At 34.3% G+C, this 22,104-nt stretch overlaps 1 protein-coding gene and 1 non-coding gene across 2 annotated transcripts in view; both read left to right on the forward strand.

The window, feature by feature from the left end:
- COL4A5 (collagen type IV alpha 5 chain) overlaps positions 1–22,104 on the forward strand; it is a 251,096-nt gene that overhangs the window by 142,403 nt on the left and 86,589 nt on the right. The window contains exons 5-19 of the mRNA XM_002699862.6: positions 615–659; positions 747–809; positions 4,044–4,097; positions 4,420–4,446; positions 6,369–6,449; positions 8,147–8,209; positions 9,854–9,889; positions 10,073–10,114; positions 10,279–10,371; positions 11,724–11,777; positions 11,874–11,930; positions 12,214–12,258; positions 13,909–13,962; positions 15,479–15,520; positions 17,516–17,648. Coding sequence (XP_002699908.1) covers positions 615–659; positions 747–809; positions 4,044–4,097; positions 4,420–4,446; positions 6,369–6,449; positions 8,147–8,209; positions 9,854–9,889; positions 10,073–10,114; positions 10,279–10,371; positions 11,724–11,777; positions 11,874–11,930; positions 12,214–12,258; positions 13,909–13,962; positions 15,479–15,520; positions 17,516–17,648 — 889 coding nt within the window. The remainder of the gene's footprint in view (positions 1–614; positions 660–746; positions 810–4,043; positions 4,098–4,419; positions 4,447–6,368; positions 6,450–8,146; positions 8,210–9,853; positions 9,890–10,072; positions 10,115–10,278; positions 10,372–11,723; positions 11,778–11,873; positions 11,931–12,213; positions 12,259–13,908; positions 13,963–15,478; positions 15,521–17,515; positions 17,649–22,104) is intronic.
- LOC112445307 (U6 spliceosomal RNA) lies at positions 11,096–11,200 on the forward strand. Its single transcript, XR_003033664.1, has one exon. It is a non-coding gene; the product is annotated as a U6 spliceosomal RNA (small nuclear RNA).

Below are 22,104 nucleotides of genomic sequence, written 5' to 3' on the forward strand. Positions count from 1 at the left end.
AAAGAACTGATGCTTTTGAACTGTGGTGTTGGAGAAGACTCTTGAGAGTCCCTTGGACTGCAAGGAGATCCAACCAGTCCATCCTAAAGGAAATCAGTCCTGAATATTTATTTGAAGGACTAATGTTGAAGCTGAAACTCCAATACTTTGGCCACCTGATGCAAAGAACTGACTCATTTGAAAAGACCCTGATGCTCAGAAAGATTGAAGGCAGGAGGAAAAGGGGATGACAGAGGATGAGATGGTTGGATGGCATCACTGACTCAATGGACATGAGTTTGAATAAACTCCAAGAGTTGGTGATGGACAGGGAAGCCTGGCATGCTGCAATCCATGGGGTCACAAAGAGTCGAACATGACTGAGTGACTGAACTGAACTGAACTTAGGACAATTAAAACAATTCAATCAAATAGGAGTATCTTCTATAGGTTTCTATAAATGAGATTTTAAACATGTATAGTTTCTTCTATAGTGTTTAAAAAAGAATGAGTGGTAATAATCAATGAGACACATTTTGTCTGTTGCTGTCTAAATGTAGTTTTCTTAATTCCCTTAGGTTGGATATTATTTTATTGTCATTGGTTGTTATTTGGTTATTTATTTCTTTTTATAGGGTCCTCCTGGACTTCCTGGATTTCCAGGGACACCAGGTCTTCCTGTAAGTAGAATTTGGCTTCTTATTTTTAAAATCTCTTAAAACAGTAATCTAAGAAATATTATACATGTGGTATATCTCCTTTCAAAGGGAATGCCAGGCCATGATGGGGCCCCAGGACCTCAAGGTATCCCTGGATGCAATGGAACCAAGGTGAGATTTATTTGACTTAATCTTAGGCAGTATGCTTGATAATGGACTAAACATTTCAAGGAATCAATATCGAGAATGTCAAATAAGAGATATAGTAGCTTCATGTCTAGGACAAACATAGGGTATGTTCTGAGTTAGCATTTTCAATATACTGAAACATCAGTAATTCTTTAAGCCTGTATAATTAGTTGGGATATTGCATTGAGTTGAAGATTACCTACCAAATCCCTTTTGTGTTTTAGTGTTAAGTAGAATGAGAGTTTTTGCCATACATTGACATGAATCAGCCATGGGTGTACATGTGTTCCCCATCCTGAACCCTCCTCCCTTCTCCCTCCCCACCCCATCCCTCAGGGTCATCCCAGTGCACCAGCCCTGAACACCCTGTCTCATGCATCAAACCTGGAGTGGCAATCTATCTCACATATGATAATATACATGTTTCAGTGAATGAAATGAGAGTTAAATGAGAGTTAAAAAGGAATTAGGATATATCAGTTCAGTTCAGTCGCTCAGTCGTGTCCGACTCTTTGCAACCCCATGAATTGCAGCACGCCAGGCCTCCCTGTCCATCACCAACCCCCGGAGTTCACTCAAACTCATGTCCATCAAGTCAGTGATGTCATCCAGCCATCTCATCTTCTGTCATCCCCTTCTCCTCCTGCCCCCAATCCCTCCCAGCATCAGTCTTTTCCAATGAGTCAACTCTTCACACAAGGTGGCCAAAGTACTGGAGTTTCAGCTTTAGCATCATTCCTTCCAAAGAACACCCAGGACTGATCTCCTTCAGAATGGACTGGTTGGATCTCCTTGCAGTCCAAGGGACTCTCAAGAGTCTTATCCAACACCACAGTACATGTTTGTACATATAAACACACATATACATGTATGTGTATGTATATATATATATATACACACATACACAAACACATCTATATTATCAGTTTTTAAGAGTAATACTTATGAATGTCATTCATTAACTTTGATTTTTTTAAACTAGGTACACTTAAAATTTTCAAATCTTTCATATTCTTTTTTTTTAATTAAATTTATTTATTTTAATTAGAGGCTGATTACTTTACAATATTGTATTGGTTTTGCCATACATTAACATGAATCTGCCACGGGTGTACACATGTTCCCAATCCTGAACCCCCCTCCCACCTCCCTCCATATTAAACCTTTTTTATCTTGCCTAATAACTTCCTGAAGAAAAATCCTAAGAATCTATATGTAATACACCACATCAGTTTTTACTATGAACTATTAGTATGAAACCTGAAACTTCTCCATCGTAGAAAATAATGAATTTAACAAGTGAGAAAATAAAGTATCATATGCTACAAACAATGTTTCCTGGCCCTCTTTTCTTTAGTCAAGACTAAATCCAACTATTTGGATTAAGTATAAAGTGAGAACAAGAAAAAACAGAGGAAAATTTGCTCTTTTTAAAAGCTTACAAGTATTTGTTTCCATTTCTTATTCCCTCACTTTTCTCCTTATATAGGTTAATGAAATATTGTTTTCTGTGTATCCTTTTGATATTTCAATATTGCACATAATACTCTGTGAAACTATTCTGAAATACCGCAGATCTTTCTAATTAATGACATTTGTCATATTTTATATTAGGGCATAATATTTAAAATAACTTGAACAAACTATTTTGTATTATGCAGGCCATCACAGTTTATGATAATCATTGTAGTGTATACTTGTAGGCAATAAAGTTATTGTTACCTCCAATATTTCTCCAAGTCAGTGTCATCCTTGCCACTAATAATAATATTCTGATTTTGGATTTGTGAGGCTTACTTGTGTTTTTCAATTTTGCTTGGGGCAACCTTACAGTGATAGGACCAACATGGAGTTAGCTTGCATGGCATATTGCTTGTTAAAGCAGGCTACATTCATGTGCCTATTATGGTAATTTGATTGTTTTTTGCTAGCATGTCTTGAGCAACAGACAGACTACTAGTCAAAGTTTTAATAAGACCAGATATATCTACAATGAGTATAGTATGCTATGTGATTAAAGGTATCTTTTTCTTTTTTTGTTAAAGCAACACCTTAGCAGATCTCATGATTAGTTGCATTTGAGTCCCCTCCAATTATGTAAGCAACAAAAAAATTTTAAAAACATTATGTGCACCTGCAGATTAAATGGAATCTTATATTTCTAACTATGTAACTGGGCTTCCCTTGTGGATCAGCTGGTAAAGAGTCTGCCTGCAATGCGGGAGACCTGGGTTCGATCCCTGGGTTGAGAAGATCCCCTAGAGAAGGGAAAGGCTACCCACTCCAGAATACCGGCCTGAAAAAAGCATTATGTGTACCTGCAGATTAAATGGATTCTTATATTTCTAACTATGTAACTAATTGAATGAACCCTAGAGATGGAGTCAAAATATATGGATTCTTTTGCTCTCTGTTTTCTAAACTCGATGTATAGGCCACTTCCTTTCTGTTTGGGCTTATTTTTTCCATGTATAAAAAGTAGTGGAGAAAGGGATATTGGACAATAAGTGAAAGGTACATAGCTGTATCATTTACTCTTTTAAGCCTCTGACGAGGATGTTTCTAGAAGTACTACAGCACATGGGTATTTGAAAGGAGGTTGCAATGGGGTTCTTCTACAGCCATTTTAGCCTTTGTTTTCTAAACCAAATGTCCATATTAGTACTTTACAATAGGGAGTGAGAAAGACTGGATGCCTAGAGAACATAATGACCTGCAATTGCTAAAACTATTGCTATGATTATACTCTTGGTGATATTAATGGCATTCTTTCTAACCATCTTTTCCTCTTTACAAAAATAATTTGAAATAGTTTACAATAAAAGAAAAAAGCAATGGGGCAGTTAAAATATGAATCTATATAATACATGGGCAGGAAATTGGGGCAGATCATTAACTATTAAATGTGATGATAGCCAGGAATCTGTGATATGATTCTCTCAAAATGGATTTGTCAGAAGAAAATGACTAAAGTAGAAGATTTTTTTCCTTTATTTCTGATTGGGATTCATGAGTGGAGATAAAAGTATCTTAAAAAGTTGAATTGATATGGATAGTTGATATAAGGTAATTGAAAAGTGAAGGCTAATGAATTTTTGACAATCTGGCATGTTTCAAAATGACTTGCAGAAATTTTTTCAGTAAGTCATTGTTTGTTGGTATAATGATGCTTTTTTTTTTTGTTCCTCCATGCTTTTTATTTTTAACTCCTTCTAGGGAGAACGTGGATTTCCAGGCAGTCCCGGTTTTCCTGGTTTACAGGGTCCTCCAGTAAGTTATAAAATTCGAAATTATAATGAACACAGGAATTAACATAAGCAGAAGTGTACAAAGTGAGCTCAGTGCATTTGTATGGAACAAAATAGTACTTTTCAAAGCAATAAAGTAAAAGGATTTTTTAAAAATAGAAGTTAGTAGTGCATAGAGCTTTCTGCTGGGTAAAAGCAAAGATTCTGTAGTGCATATTTAATATAAATGTCATCTCTAAGTATCTTAAGATACCTTTTCCTCAGAATGATCTTATAGCAATCTATTCAATTTTGCTTGCTCCTTCTCCTCTCATTCATATAATTCCTTTTCTTTTTAATAATAGGGACCTCCTGGGATCCCAGGTATGAAGGTAAGTATCTCATGTTGGAAAGGTAAGCATTTTAAAGTATTTGGAAAGCCTGCATCTTCAGTCAGATAATGTGTCTGACTTCTGTGTTAAAATGGATGCTTCTAGAAGTTGCACAGGTGCACATTTATGAGCTCTCCTTAAGTATTCTCCTTTGTTCTTGTGGCTTTAAGTACCTTTTATGGGCTGGTATGCTTGCAAATGTGTATATCAGCCTCGCAGTTCTTTTTGATACCTTCCTTATTACATTTTGATTCAGTTGACCACCTGCTCCCTCTGGAAATATTCTTTCTCTCTGGCTTCTGCAAGGGAATATTCTGGGAATATTCTTTCCCTTTTCCTAATCTTTCTTCTGCATCTCCAGTCGTTCTGCAGTCTTCTGTGCAAGCTCATGTTGTTCTATCTAGCAGGCATCAAGACACAGTCCTGATCCCTTCTTCCCTTCTATGCCTAGCAATATCATTATTGCTCATGGTATTGATTGCTGTCTAGTTATGGAACACCTACATTCCTGTCTCTAAAACAGAATTTTCTTCTGAGTTATATGCGTGCATTAAACTGCTTCCCTGACATCCCTCTGACTTATCTCCCAGACATTCAAATTAATGTCCTCAGAGTTAACCCAGACCCCCAAATAAACCTTTGCCTCCTTCTGTTCTCCTCATCTCTAAAATTTGCATCACTATATACCATGTACACTTTTACATGTACCAAAACCTGAGAGTTAGTATTTGCATTTTCTATTCCTTCACACATCTCCTCATTGCATACTATCTCTAAATACTGTTAATTTTGCCTGTAAGTATATATATTAAAATTCATCTACTTTTTCTTCATTTCCACTGCCAGCACACTAACCATAATGCCTCATCTGGATTAGTGTAGTAGCCTCTTAACTAGTTTCTTTTTCGTCCCCCTCACCTCCCAGCATGATTTATTCTATACAAAGCAGCCAAGAATGATCTTTTAAAAATATGAATCAGTAATTTAAATGTCTCCTTATAAACCTTCAAGGGTTTCCCACTGCATCCAAGATAAATCCACATTTTTTTCTATGGCCTGTAAGATCTGCATATTCTGGTCCTTGCCCCACATTTCCAGCCTCATCCCTAAGCTGCTTTTCCTTGGGCTCCCTGATCACACCAGTCTGCACTAAGTTATTTGAATGTGCCAGATTCTTCCCTTTCTGGGTCCTTTGTTCATGCTGCTTACATTGCCTAATGCTCTTCCCCCATCTTCACCTGGCTGACTCACGATCCTTTAGATTTCAGCCTGAATGTTGCCTTTATAGATTGCCCTTCTTTACTGCCCAAACAAATTTTCTCCACTATTTCTTTTTTTTAAATTGAAATATATTTGATATATAACATTGTGTAAATTTAAGGTGTACATGTTAATTATATATTGTAATATGATCTCCATTATAACGATAGTTAGCCCCTCTAGGACATCACATAATTATCATTTCTGTGATTGTTCTCCACCATTTCTTTATCATGTACCATGTAGTTTTCCTTTATAGTCCTAAACAGAAAATTTTATCATCTTATTTGTTTACATGTTATGATATGAATTTCTCCAGTATATTACTAGCACAGTGAGAACAGGTGTCTTGTTTTATCTTCTTTGCTACAAAGCATCCAAAGCCTAACACAATTCTTGGCAAATATTAATATTTAATGTTTTTCATGAATGAGTAACCAAAGGTATGACAGGTTCTTAACAAATTGAGTGGACTTCCATGTACTCTACCCACTTCCTCATTTTCCTTTGAAGAGTAAATGTATTCATTTAACCACTGAGGTCGCCTAAATCTTTGAGGACACTTATGTGACAAATTGAACGCCTAGTTCATTTTTTGTATTCTGGCCAGCTTTGCTGTATCATAACTATTACTTACAATTGCCACTTATGGTTTCTTTCAGGGAGAACCGGGTAGTATAATTATGTCATCCCTGCCAGGACCAAAGGGTAATCCAGGCTATCCAGGTCCTCCTGGAATTCAAGTAAGCATCTGCTGACTTTCTACTTGGCCCTATTGATTAAATCAGGTCACAGCATCAGTTTTTTTAATCCTCAGCCTTTAGTATTCTCTATTTTCATTATAGAAATTAGCATCTAAGGTTTGATAGATATGGCAGGTATGTTGTATGTGAAAATAAAAGCAGTCTTGACCAGGGAGCTTTTTAAGAAGTGTGGCTTGTTCTTTTACCTTTCAAATCCAGTTTCCATGGAAATTTTTGTTTCAGAGTTTTGCAGTGGAAACAGCCTTCTATATAGTCTTATTTCTGTGCTGTGGGAATCAATAGGGTAGTAGGAGTAAATGGTCTGATAAAAATTTCAGGTTTCCCATTCAAGGTATTTGAAGAATTCATTTATAACATTATTAGTTATGCATAATGTATGAACATATTTTGAAGGCTGAAAGAATAAAATATATGTATCATGAACATCAAGTGTAATCTTTAGAAAAATTATCATGTCAGCCTACACATAACATACACAGAGATGACAACTTTTGGGGATTTATTGATTAGGGAATTAATTTTTTTAAGGTTTATATTTCATGACGATTGCTGTCTTTACTAAAAATAAAAATCAATTCTTTCTAATATTTGATCACTAAGATACAATGTCAGGGACTTTTTTCATTAATCATCTAAATACATACTTGATATCACCCATCCATATGTTAAGTATTACCAATCTTTTCTAAATTTTACTGTATTATATTTGAAAATATAGCAGAATACATGCAAAGTATATGTAGGTTATAAAGCAAAATGACCAAATGAGCACTCATGAACACAATGCGGTATTTAAGAACTAGAACACTGTAATTTTCAATCAACCTTTCTTGGCAGTCACATCCTTCTGCATTCTCCCAAGATGTAGCTACCATCCTGGGTTTTCCATTTCTTCTTAAAAATAGTTTTATTACCTGCACATATATCATTTAGTATTTAGTTTTTAGAGTAATATGAAATATGTGTGTAGTTTTCTGCAACTTTTTCTATTTGATATGTTAAGATTCACCCATATTATTGTATATGACCATAGTTAATTCAGTTTCACTTCCATGTTACACTCCATTGTTTGATATACTAGATTTTGTTTCTCTAATCTCCTGTTGTTGGATTTTGGGGTTGTTTTGAGATTTTTTTAAATTATAAAATAATCCATAATTTATATCTAGATATAAAATTGCTAGATTTCAAGGCAGTCAAATTTTCAACTTATTAAGATGCCTAATTTTGCTCCACAACCATTACATCATTCCTTTATCTTTTGTCCCAGTTTTTCTGACTTCCCTCTTTGTGTTTAATTTTATGTATTTTTATTTTAAAATTAGGGAAGCCACCTTGAAACTAGTAGGCTTTCCCTTCCCATTTCTAGCATAAAAGCTTCACTAAATGCCCATCTTTATTGCTTCATATTTTAAAACTTCCGTACTGTACATTTGTCCCATATTTATTGTATACCACTGTAAAACAAGTTCTCTAAAAACTGCATTCATTCTGTTTAGTTGAATTTCTTTATAGTCATTCAGTCCTTTTGTTCTTCTACATTTTAAAATTCTGCTTATAGAACTTCAGAATTATAGAATTGTAGAACAGAATTCTGGCAACTAAACTTAAATTTCATCCATTTAGTTCTTTATACAAGTTTTTTCTTATCCTTTTCTTTACTTTCTTTATAACAGGGCCCAGCTGGTCCCCCTGGTATACCAGGGCCAATTGGTCCCCCAGGACCACCAGGTTTGATGGTGAGCTTGCTTCTGTAATTTCATTTCTCCTCCTTTTCTTTCATTTTAAAAATATTAATATTATTTGTATTACTTGAAAGTATAATGAATTTGATCTATAGTTTTCTTAAATTTTCTTATATAGGAGATTCTATAGTGTTATGGTGAATAATATATATGCTAAATAATAGCTCCATTTTATAGATGGAAAGAATGAGGTACACAAAAGGAAAGATTTCAAATAAAGTATCTTGGTGGTTAACTCTTGATGTGTCAGGTTTGAAGTCACTTCTGGGGCCATCTTATGAAGACTTCTAAGGCAATTCTTAAGTCACTTGATGAAACGTGTTTCTTCAAGATGCAGTTTTCTGTTAAAAAGGAATAAAAATAGATATTCATACACAAAAAAGTATCGGCTCTCATTTCTTAAGGACCTGTGACAGAACGGTAGGATTGGTGAGGGTAGTGAATCACTGTGAAATGGGATAAGGATTTTTATTCCCCAGGAAAGAAGCAAAAACTTACAAAGACCCTGAATGTGCAACCAGTTCTCTTACTTTACTACCTGTATCGTCACTTATATTTCTACTCTAATAAATTGTAAGTACTTTTACCCCTGAAATACTTAAATTTCATTTAAGTCATATTTTAAACTTAGAACTTTACTGTTGCCCTGTTAAAAGGGCAAGAAAATTGTACTTCAAAGTAATTTCTCATGTGCCACTCTATCTCTCATCTATCATATATTTAAAGGACAGTTTTCATTATACCTTTATAGATTATACATTTTTCCTTGTGACCATTGGTCCTCTATTCATGAATGAAAGGAATAATGAAATAATGTTTGATAAATACTAGAAGATCTACCAGGAAAAGTTTGTGATTTCTGCTTTTTAAGGAATCTTTAGGAGAGGATTAGAAAACCTCTTTGTTTAATTTGTTTTAGTTGTAAATATCTTGCAAAACATGAGACTCTGGAGCATGGCACTTTTTCCGAACTCTTACAACTTTGGCCTACCCTAGGTGTATTGTTACACCTTGAATTTCCTTAATTCTTGTGACCACATAATACATTCACTCTGTTCTTAATGTCCCTGCAATTAACCTTGATTCAAAGGATGAAGCAAAGTCTTAGAAATGCTACCAAGGTATAATATGTAAATAAACAGATCAGTTGACATCAGGAGGTGATCTCTCTGGACAGACAAATGCCAATTTAACTTTTCAAACCTTAAAACATTCTCAAATATACAAAATCATATAAAATCAAATTGCACTAAAAAAGTAAACACGTACTTTTTAGAAATGGACAGTTAATTGTCTAATGGTACCTAAGTTCAACCCATAATTCTGATATGATAAGTTTGATATTTGTTGAGATTAATTTTTGTATTGATTTTTGGCATGAGTGCTACCCCATGGCCTCTACCCATCCTTGCATTTCTTCCCTCACCCATCTGTAGCCTGTCAAGAGAAGTCACCACTATTATCTAGTTTCTCTAAATCAATTTAAATATGTGTCTCTGATGAGAAAACAATGAGAAAAAAAAACTCAGGAAATATTATTTTAAAGGACTTTTTTCAGTCCTTCTATGAAACCAACTTATTTTTAATATACTCATTAATATAGCTCTTTTTTCCTTTTTCTGTGTCTTTCACTCTTAGGGCCCTCCTGGCCCACCAGGACTTCCAGGACCAAAGGTAATTTTCTTTCTTCTTTTAGCATCTTTTATTTGGTGTGGATTTTTTTTGTTGTTGTTGTTATTGTCAATGAGGTTTTTAGTTTAATTTGTTTATTTTTTAATTGGAGGAAAATTGCTTTACAATGTTGTGTTGGTTTCTGCCATAGTCAACGAGGTTTTAAATTCAAATCTCTCTCTTCAGGGGAATATGGGCTTAAATTTCCAGGGACCCAAGGGTGAGAAGGTGAGTAGAGAAAAAAGTTGATTATTCAACCCTCAGTTTTTTTCTTTCACAGTTATTTGAACTTGTCTTTTTGCTTCTTGCAACTAAATTAGCTTGCATGTTATATTATATTATTGTCTGTTTAAACTATGAAATATTACCTACTTATTTCATCTTGCAAACAGGGTGAGCAAGGTCTTCAGGGCCCCCCTGGGCCACCTGGGCAGATCAGTGAACAAAAAAGACCAATCGATGTAGAGTTTCAGAAAGGAGATCAGGTGAGTATGTAGGGAGGAAATCAATGAATATCTTGCTATGAAAGTGGCATTCCATTAAAATGCAGTACAAGCTGGAATAAGGTTATTTGTGATAGTCTTTTTGAAATAACAAGGGTTAGAGATAATTAAAATTTTAAAATATCTTGACTGAGATATACTCTATATACTATAAAATTCACCCATTTCAAGTGTACAATTACATTTATTTAATATATTCACAAGATAGTCAAACAATCACTGCAGTCTGATTTTAGAACATTTTCATGAGCCCCCTGAACAAAACCCCACACCTATTAGTTATCACTTAATATTTTTCCCTACACTTTCAAGCCCTGAAAGTTTAATTAAATGAAACCACTAATTTAATTCTTGGCTCCAAAGATTTGCCTATTTTTGGACATTTTATATAAATGGAATCATATAGTATATGATATTCTCTGGTTTCTTTTTTTATTATAATCTTTTCAAGTTCATCTGTGTTGTAGTGTGTATTAGTATTTTGTTCCTTTTTATGGCTGAGTTAATAGTCCTTTGCATGTATATTCCCCATTTTGTTTGTTAATTCATTAGTTGATGGACACTTGACTTTTTTCCCATTTTTGGCTATTATAAATAATGCCTTTATGTACAAAATTAAGTCATTGTAAGATTGTCACTGTTTTACATGACCATGTTCTCTATAATTCACTGATATTCAGGGAGAAAGATGGTATTACTGATAGATTTTCTCTTCGGCAGCACATATACTAAAATTGGAATGATACAGAGAAGATTAGCATGGCCCCTACTCAAGGATGTCATGCAAATTTGTGAAGTGTTCCATATTTGCGGTGGGGGGGGGGCTCCCCAGGTGGCACTAGTGGTAAAGAACTTGCCTGCTAATATAGGAGGTTAAGGGATCCTGGCTTGATCCCTGGGTCGGGAAGATTCCCTTGGCAACCCACTCCAGTGTTCATATCTGGAGAATCCCAGTGACAGAGGAGCCTGGCAGGCTACAGTCCATGGGGTCGCAAAGAGTTGGACATGACTGATACGACTTAGCATACATGCACTAGAGTAGATGAGGGGATCAAATTATATTATACAAAATATTTTATAAGAATAAAAAAATCATTAGTACTTTAATTTGAAGTGCTTTCTTGCTCTTTACCTCAAAACTTGGCTTGTACATACACTAAAAATTAACTGAAATAAGCAAAGATGGCCCTAGATTTTTTTGTGTAGTAGATTTCAACTTTGAATTTGAAACATCTTTGGTTATAGTACATGAGTCTGTAGTTCAGCTAGTTAAAATTGTTCCTAACAGTACTAACAGTTTTAATATTGCTTTCCTTTTCCCTACCACTGCATAGGGACTTCCTGGTGACCGAGGGCCTCCTGGACCCCCAGGGATACGTGGTCCTCCAGTAAGTAACCTAAAATTCTTTAGCAAAATTTAATGTAAATTGATAATCTCGCATAGTACTGCATGAACCAATGTAAAATTACTTTTGTGTGTATAGGGTCCTCCAGGTGGTGTGAAAGGTGAGAAGGGTGAGCAAGGAGAGCCTGGCAAAAGAGTAAGTGTTATGGCTTCTAATAAACTTTACAAAAATTTTTAAACATGTCTTTGAGCACGTACTCATGCAGTGTGCATGTGTGTAATTTTATTTTTTCCTCTTAAATCCTGCCTTGATCCCCTCAAAATGGCATGAATGACATATTTATTTATTTATTATAACATTAAAGTCCAGAAAGTCTACTGAAGAGAGTCCCAGGCTGGAAGAAAGCTTGTTATATCCTTTAACCTTATATTTCTAAATAACTAATTTATATTATTACATTTCCTTGAATCCTAAATAGGGTAAACCAGGCAAAGATGGAGAGAATGGCCAACCAGGAATTCCAGTAAGTATTTAAAACCCACCCTCCCCTCCGAATAGCAACATTTGTACATGTTGGTAAAGAAGCAGGATGGCAAAGAGGCTTGGGTTTGAAAATAGTTTAAATGAATAGAAACTATCCTTTCCATCTCTTTTAAATATGAATTTAAAAAGTCTCTGCTTTTCAAGATAGATTTTTAAGTCAGATTTATTGAGATATAATTTGTATACAGTAAAATGAACCATTTTGGTGCACAGTTCTATGTGTTTTGACAAACACATAAGTTGTGTAACAATCTCCATAATAAAAAACAGTTCCATCTCTCTCAAAAGTTCTCTCATGGTCTTTCATAGTTATTCCCTCCCCTCCCCTCACCCAGTGTCTATTGAAACAACTGATCTGTTCTCCATCTCTGTAATGTCGCTTACTCCAGAGTGTCATAAAAATGGAGTCATAGCGTATACAGCTTTTTGAATCAGAATTCTTTCACATAGTATAACACACTGTATTGTATATCAGTAGGTCATTCACTTTTAATTGCTGACCGGTATATGACTATGTGGAGTACCAAGGTTTATACATTTACTCATTGAAGGGTATTTTGGTTGTTTCTGGTTTTTTACCATCATGAATAAACTGCTAAAAACCTTCACATACTCTGTTTGGTGTGAACATAAGTTTTCTTTTTCCAGTTAAAGTTTTGACATATAATTCTAATTACTACTAAAAAAGAGGCAAGTAAAAATATGGAAGTCCAGGAACATTATTTCAGGCAGCCTTAGTATCAGGAGTATCCACCATAGATGTTAAAAGATGTTTTCAAGGACAGATAGAAAATTTGATGAAATTTGGAGACTACTCTGCAGGAAAGGGAGCATTCTTAATAAGACTGGAAGTTGTAAAGTAATATTCAATAGAATCAGATAAATTGATTTCTAAATAATTTTGCTAAACAGGCAGTCCTCAACTTACAAACTGTAGCTTCACCAATGGCTTAAACATATAACATGGCATAAGTGAAAGTGAAAGTTACTCAGTCGTGTCCAACTCTTTGCAACCCCATGGACTATACTATCCGTGGAATTCTCGGGGCCAGAATACTGGAGTGGGTAACCTTTCCCTTCTCCAGAGTGGGGGTTCCAATTCAGGACCTCAGTTCCTGTCTTCTTTTGAAACAATGATTTATGCAGTCATGATGTTCAACAATTGCCTCTGTTTTTGACAGATATCCCTAGGGAAAAGGCTTTTCTCTCTTTGCACTGGGAGAAGTAAAATTAGGTCAGGTAATGGGATCTTTCTGGGAACCACCAGAAATGACAGTTCTGTGGGGATGGGGCTTTGAAGAAGCTTCAGCCTGGTTCTTTCCCTTCCGGTTGCTGCTATGCTGCTGGTCTTTACCTTGATTGTGAGCTGTTGGTTTTCAAGGCTGCTGTAAAACTGAGGAAGGGTGATGAGAACAGAGCCACAAACCACTTTGTTCTAACAAAGATTCAGTCTTTTTTTCCCCCAAAAAATACATTTCCTGGATTGCTGCAAACCCTTGCTTAATTTCTAGAGTTCTAAAAAGATTGACCATTTTTGTCAATGTCTTTGGTGCTTTTATGGAGGAGAGGGATTTTGGAGGTTCTTATTCCACCATTTTTGCTGATGTTGCTGTCTTCTATGTTTTTAAAGGGTTTGCCTGGTGATCCTGGTTACCCTGGTGAACCAGGAAGAGATGGAGAAAAGGTAAGAATTTTAGAACGCCTAGGGAACTGCTTTTATTCTGATTAGCACAATCCTTTTCATCCCAGTTATAAATGAAAAATTTCTAAGTGACTAGATTTTGTATTCAAACTACACCTTCTTTATCCATCTTTTGATAGTATTCCCTTTTCTCTTATACCAATTCCCTAAATTTTATTCACTATCCTGAATCACAGTCCATCTGATAGAAACACATGGAGAACTGTTTAACTTTAGCATTTCCATTGTTAAAAGCTGATGCCTTTACTTTGAGCATGTATTGGCAAAACTTTTGTTCTCCGGAAGGAGGATTCAGCACTATTTTAGTGAGGCCCTCATACTAAAAAAGGCTTATAGCTGTGAATTTAGAATGTTGGCACTAAACATTTCCATTCTCTAGGCAATTATTGTCTGGAAGCCGGTGGCTAATCCTTGTTGTTGTTTTTTGTTATTGTTGTTGTTGGCTGTTGTTTTTTCATTTGGCCATGCAGCCTGACTGAAGTTATTTATTTAGTTCCCTATTTTAAAAGTGACTTTGAAAAAAATGTATGAAGCCCACAGTTTCCATATTTATAGCAGATCACAAAACATCCATTTTTCCAATCTCTGGTCTTTAATTGCTTTCTATGAAAAGCTTTGTTTTTCAGGGACAGGAACGTGTGAGAAACTTGAATGTACCCAGAGGGCACATGTTTTAATGATGATTTTATCTCTAAACTAGATCCAAGTTCTAGACTGGCTTAAGAGGCACAACTACAATAAAGGAAGATAATAAATAGTCAAAGAATAAAATTTTGTTTTTCTAGTTGTATGTGAAGTTATAGGACAGAGTATCTCCTTAAACTAAAAGAAGCTTATAGATAGATGAAAGGTTTCTATGAATAAGTCTAGAATGAGAGTAGAGATGTGAGAGGTACACCTATTCTTGGATCTTGGCCAGTGGAGTAACAGTTGAATACTGTGATCTTCACCTGTTGTATCTACTGGTTAAGGGTAATAGTTTTGTCTGAATTTGTCTTTCAGTACAGTCTAAGAGCAAAGTCACAAACCAATTATGATTTATTAGCTATTCCTGGTGATAGTTAACTCCATCAGCTTTAAAATATCTGTTACTAATGGAAATGACACTAAATTTATGCCCCTGACAAGTTTTTTGAAAAAAACATGGCTAAATGTAAGAAAAGGGTAAAGATTTTAGCTGATTCTAGTAATACCAATTTTTAAATTCAGTGTCTTCTCTATGTTACAGCTAGAAATACTTTAGAAGTCTGGTCTATATATAAGGCAAAGAAGTTAATTGATTTGGTCAGCATCATATAGCTTGTAAATCTGACATAACAGCACAGGCTTTCCTAGGCTTAGCTAAGTAGTGTTTTATTAACTCATTTTGTATTTCTCTTTGACATTTTTTATTATGGATTTCTGGGTCTTTATGAAACTTAATTATCAGTTATATTTTTGAGGAAATTGATGTTTTCATGTGATTTTTACTAATCTATTGTATAATTGTATTGAACAGGGTCAAAAAGGTGACACTGGCCTACCTGGGCCTCCTGGACTTGTAAGTTTTTTTTCTTTCAGTTTTTATTTATTAAATTTATTAGTGCATTTTAAATTTTTTGTCTTAATTATATACTCCGTACCTTTTCCTCATAGAACACAAAATTCCAAGTCTTTATCAACTCCTCCTGTCTTAAAAGTCTTTACATCTAAAACTTCAGTGAGGTTGACCTCAAAGTCTTTGTATTGGTCTGCCTGTGTATTATTTCTCCATAATAAAGCTCCAAAATTATGGTATTAGGTTTTTTTGCATAATGATTGCCAAATCATTTCTCAAGTAACCAGCAGGTGGTGCAAGTGTTGCTTACAAAGATTCAAAAAATGAAACTTGGGGAACTAGGGATTGGTCCTTTCCCCTGCAGGGCTCAGAAGAAAGATGGATTTGGTCTTAATAGCTTTTCTCAATTTGTAATTGTCTGATTCACACCTCTTTCTTCCTGGAGTGTGTGCTTTTAGGGGCTCTTCATAACAAATGCAGGAAACTATTCTATGAAAGAATACTTGAGGGGTTTACAACTTTTCTGTCATATTTGTATTTACCATGAAATTCTAGTCACATATGTTTTCATTCTTATTAAGAATAAAATATCTCTGTTGCAGTTGACATATTGGTTTTCCTTTCATTGAAATTTGCTAAGACTCCTGGCTTTAGACTTCACTAAAGTTGCAAAGGGGCAAGTGCCATAAACCCTATATGATAAGACATTTGAATAATGTTTATTTAATTATTTTTGTCCATAGTGGGTCTCAGATATTGATACTTGGTACTTTATCAAATACAATGATGAGGATGTGTTATATTTAAAGAAGATCTTAAGATAATTTTTATTTGCTTTCATTTTAAAATCAGAATTTTACTTTTCTAACAAATATTTTTTCTAAAAAATGAGATGATACAATTTTGATGAGCTTGAGAAGAAATGGAAATTTTGAGAGTGTGTCCTGTTCAATAGCTCACTTCCCCTTTGAACTACTATCCCAATTCTAGGTCCGACAAATGGCCATTTGTCTGAATATTTCTTGTATCCAAAAGAGCCAGGATGAATATTGCCAGTAGGTGATAATTTCTGTCTCAGACTGATAGTTGCTTAAAAGTAAAGCTTACTTTACCTTCATAACTCTATGAAGTTAACCTCTTTATATTAGATTATTTAATATAAAATTCTTTAGGCATGAGGTTCTAAGAAGATAGAAAGGGAATTATTAGCTAGTTGATTTTAATTAATAAAGCCCTCCTGGAAGAATGACTTTTCTTTTTCTTTTTAAGAAGAAGAAAAAAAAATATGAGTTGACAAAGAGAAAGATTATGGGAAGGCATCCTTAGAATGGCATATTTAAAGGAAAAAGCAGGAATGTGCAAGATGCATGAAGTGGTTACAATCAGACTTCGCTCTCCTAAAAAGTCATTGCTAGAACTAACAGGACATGAAACAGATGAGAGAGGTATTGGGAGTGAGAAGTATGTTTAGAGTCCAGGCTATAAAGTGACATAATATATAGTGAGAAGTAATGAACAATTATGAGTGCTCTAACAGGAAGCGTAACACAGAAAAATTGCTTTTTGAGGAAGTATATCCTAGTAGTAGATTTGGATTTAAAGGGAAAAGCTCAGAGTTGTTTCTGTTAGTCCAAGTGTGAGGTAAGGATAGAAGGTGTCACAGAAAAGAAGGGGACAAATTGGAGAGACTATTTTAACAAAGAATTATAAGGCTTAGGTGATTGGAATGAATTGAATGTAAATGATAAGAGACATCAAACATAATTCTAACTCTGTAAGCCTGGGGCTCAAGTGGATGGTAATATTGATACTGACATTGAACATTTTCTAATCTGTTGAAGCGTGCTGCTCACAATCTATGTAAGGTAGTCTTGATGATTTTGCATCTGAACACTTTGTGAAAACGATGCATTGTAATCATATGGACCTACCAGGTTATTTTCAGAAAAACAAGTCTCTTCCTCTTTGAATTCCTTTATTTTTTCTTTCCTAATAAAGGTAATACCTAGGCCTGGGACTGGTGTAACTGTAGGAGAAAAAGGAAACATTGGGTTACCTGGCTTGCCTGGAGATAAAGGAGATCGAGGATTTCCTGGAATACAAGGTCCACCCGGCCTTCCTGGACCTCCAGGTAAATGAGACTGTACTGTACTTAATACACTTGTGTTTATAGTATCTTTACTAATCCATGTATATAATATTATCATACTAGTTCCAGGGTGAGCATGGCACTAGAAGACATAAGTATTTTTTAATTGATAGGAACACCTCAGCTCTTAACTATAACCTTTCCAAGTTCCTCATGTATACTTAAAAAAAAAATCAGAATTACTTGAATAGTGTTGTCTTACAATAAAAAATATCATTTCTATCTTTTGTTATTAATAAATTACACCAAACATTACTGTGAGCCAAATATTAATCATTGTACCTTTCATGCTGTTATGGTAGGAAACATTGTACTAATGATGCCTAGTTATGTAAGATTTACTGTATTTTTATGTAGTAAACAGCACTATCCACTTAGAATGCCAGAAACATCTACCTAGAAATCCCCATGGCGATTTTGCTGTGCAGTAAAATCTTGGAGCTCAGTACCAATTTTATATCACTTCCTTATTGAAGATACACAGTACAGTAGAGCACTTCTAATTTGGCTGCTCATTGAGCAGTGCCCTTGTTTAGCATGTTTATTTGGATGTTCTCTGAAATGAGGTGATAGTATGCCTCTCATGTAAAATTTGAAAAAAAATCTGGTACAGTATCTGTCACACATAAGTATTTAATAAATTATGGTTACTTTTCCATAAAAAATATTTGCCTAATGAAATGTTAACATGATAAGATGAGTGCTGCTCAGTGTTTCTGCCAAGAAGAAAGAGAATAAGTTGTGGGTCCCATTTTGCTCAAAGTGTATATAAAGTATATACACTATATATACACTTTATATACTTTATATACTATATATACACTTTATATACTTTATATACTATATATACACTTTATATACTTTATATACTATATATACACTTTATATACTTTATATACTATATATACACTTTATATACTTTATATACTATATATACACTTTATATACTAATATACACTTTATATACTTTATATACTATATATACACTTTATATACTTTATATACTATATATACACTTTATATACTTTATATAAAGTATACCCTTTGTATTTCTATCTTCAGGGTAGTGGACTAAAGATATAACTGTGTCTGGCAAATTCAGATAAGGAATTCTCCAGGGATATAGCAAAAAATTTAAAGTGTTGGATAGTATGAAATAAAATGTAAGACACACAAAGGATAAACCTAGATGTCCCAAAATCCAACATGAAGGAGTTCAAAAAGAGAATAGGACAAGAAGCAATATTCGAAAAATTAATGGTTAAAACTTCTAGCTATTTAAAAAAGGCATATTTCCCTGTAAAAAGGCTTATGAATTACAAAGCAAAAGTAATAATACAAAATTAATACAGAATACATACCTAAACACATTGTAAGGACATTTTAGAATTTAAGGATAAAAAGAAGTTCTTAAAAACTGTCTGTGACCCAAAGCAGATCACTTACGAATCAGTGAGAGTCAGATGAAGATAATGGGGCAAATTTTCAAAACAAAAAGGAAAAATAACTATGAATTTGAGATCCTATATTACATCAAACTGTCATCCTAAGGTGAAGATGAGGACCTCCAGATCTCTGAAAGTTACTGGAGCTTTTACTCCAAGAAGAAGGAAATGAATTCAGGATGAAGTTGGGAGTAGGGGTGGGTAACACAGAAGAAACAATGGTTAAGAAAGATGTTAATAAAGCATTTTAAGTCTAAATAAGTATTGATCATAAAAAATAACAAATATTTTAAGTAACAATATGGAAGTATAATTGTACATACTACTAACATAGAATGTAGAGATACAGAGAGAATGGGGAAGTGAATTATATGGTTTATTGTCTTGTTAGAGGGAGAGAGTATAAATACTACCAACTATATAAGGTTTTCAAAAAATACATATTTTCGTTCCTAGGTTAAACATTTTAATAGTAACCACTAGAAAATAATTAAAATAATATATATTACTTACTTGTTGAAGAAAGAAGATGACCAAAATCTTGACCTATGTAATACAAGTTAGGTTTGGGACAAAACAGACACAGATAAACCTGGATAAATAAAAAAACATAAACTGACAAGAAGTTAAAAACAAATCAGTAACTTCAATAAATGTGAAAGGACTAAACACTGATTAATAAACAAAACCTAAAATAAAATTGGAATAAAATCTATATGCTGTGCACAGTAGAGACATCTAAAGTAAAAGAATGTAGAAAATATGAAATTTAAGCAATGAGAGAATGTTAAGCAAATGCTACCCAAAAAAAACTGGTTTAGCAATTCTAATATAGTATGAAATAGAATTAAATGCAAAAATGCATTACAAAGAGATATTTCATATGGATAAATAGACAAATTATACCACAACTATATAAAAGTCATGACATTTACTCATCTAAAATTATAGCTTTGAATATGTGAAGTGAAAACTGATAAACAACAAGGGATAAATTGGAAATTCCCCAGTATATCAAGGAAGTAAAATATAAATATGGATATAAATGATTTGAGTAACACAATCAAGCTGTATTTTTGAGAGAGAGAGAAAAATTTTGTGCAGCAGAGAATGTACATTCATTTCAAACACACATGAAGCATTTGTGATGTGTAGCTTTGAAATTGTGTAGTCAAGAAATGGACTCTATTAGACCAGAAAAAATCTTTTAAAAGTGTATGCAGGATACTGTACACAGAAAACCCTAAAGATATTATCAAAAAATTGCTAGAGCTAATCAGTGAATTTAGCAAAGTTGCAGAATACAAATCAATACACAGAACTCACTTGCATTTCTATATACTAACAATGAAAAATCAGAAAGAGCAGTTAAGGAATCAATCCCATTCACCATTACAACAAAAAGAATTAAATATATAGGAATAAACTTACCTAAGGAGACAGAAGAACTGTACACAGAAAATTATAAGACACTAATGAAAGAAATCAAAGGTGACATAAACAGATGGAGGGATATTCCATGTTCCTGGGTAGGAAGAATCAATATTGTGAAAATGACCACAGTACCAAAAGCGATCCCTATCAAATTACCAATGGCATTTTTCACAGAACTAGAACAAAAAATTTCACAATTCATATGGAAACACAAAAGACCCCAAATAGCCAAAGCAATCTTGAGAAAGAAGAATGCAGCTAGAGGAATCAAGCTTCTTGACTTCAGGTTATATTTTTAGATGAGTAAGTTTCATGACTTTTATATCATTGTGGTATAATTTGTCTATTTATCCATATGAAATATCTGTTTTTAATGAATTTTTGCATTTAATTCTATTTCATACTGTATTAGAATTGCTAAACCAGCTTTCTTTTTGGTAGCATTTCCTCCCCTGGAGGAGGAACCCACTCCAGTATTCTTGCCTGGAGAATCCCACAGACAGAGGAGCCTGGTGGGCTACAGTCCATGGGGTCACAAAGAGTCAGACACGACTAAAGTGACTTAGCACACAACATAGCCTGCACACAAAGCTACAGTCATCAAGACAGTATGGTACTGGCACAAAAACAGTAATATAGACCAATGGAACAAGATAGAAAGCCCAGAAATAAACCCATGCACCTATGGGTACCTTATTTTTGACAAAGGAGGCAAGAATATACAATGGGGCAAAGACAGCTTCTTCAATAAATGGTGCTGGGAAAACTGGACAGCTACGTGCAAAAGAATGAAATTAGAACACTTCCTAATACAATACACAAAGATAAACTCAACATGGATTAAAGACATAAATGTAAGACCAGAAACTATAAAACTCTTAGAGGAAAACATAGGCAGAACACTCGATGACATAAATCAAAGCAAGATCCTCTATGACCCACCTCCTAGAGTAATGGAAATAAAAACAAAAGTAAACAAGTGGGACCTGATTAAACTTAAGAGCTTTTGCACAGCAAAGGAAACTATAAGCAAGGTGAAAAGAAAACCCTCAGAATGGGAGAAAATAATAGCAAATGAAACAACTGACAAAGGACTCATTCCCAAAATATACAAGCAGCTCATACAACTCAATGCCAGAAAAACAAACAACCCAATCTAAAAGTGTGGAAAAGACCTAAAGAGACATTTCTCCAAAGACGACATACAGATGGCTAACAAACACATGAAAAGATGCTCAACATCACTCATTATTAGAGAAATGCAAATCAAAACCACAATGAGATATCACCTCACACAGGTCAGAATAGCCATCATCAAAAAGTCTACAAATAATAAATGCTGGAGAGGGTGTGGAGAAAAGGGAACCCTTTTGCACTGTTGGTGGGAATGTAAATTGATACAGCCACTATGAAAGACGGTATGGAGATTCCTTAAAAAACTAGGAATAAAACCACCATATGTCCCAGCAATTCCACTCCTGGGCATATACCCTGAGGAACCCCAAATTGAAAGAGACACATGTATCCCATTGCTCATTGCAGCACTATTTACAGTAGCT

This window comes from Bos taurus, chromosome X, assembly GCF_002263795.3.
Source record: "Bos taurus isolate L1 Dominette 01449 registration number 42190680 breed Hereford chromosome X, ARS-UCD2.0, whole genome shotgun sequence".
Taxonomy (NCBI): domain Eukaryota; kingdom Metazoa; phylum Chordata; class Mammalia; order Artiodactyla; family Bovidae; genus Bos; species Bos taurus.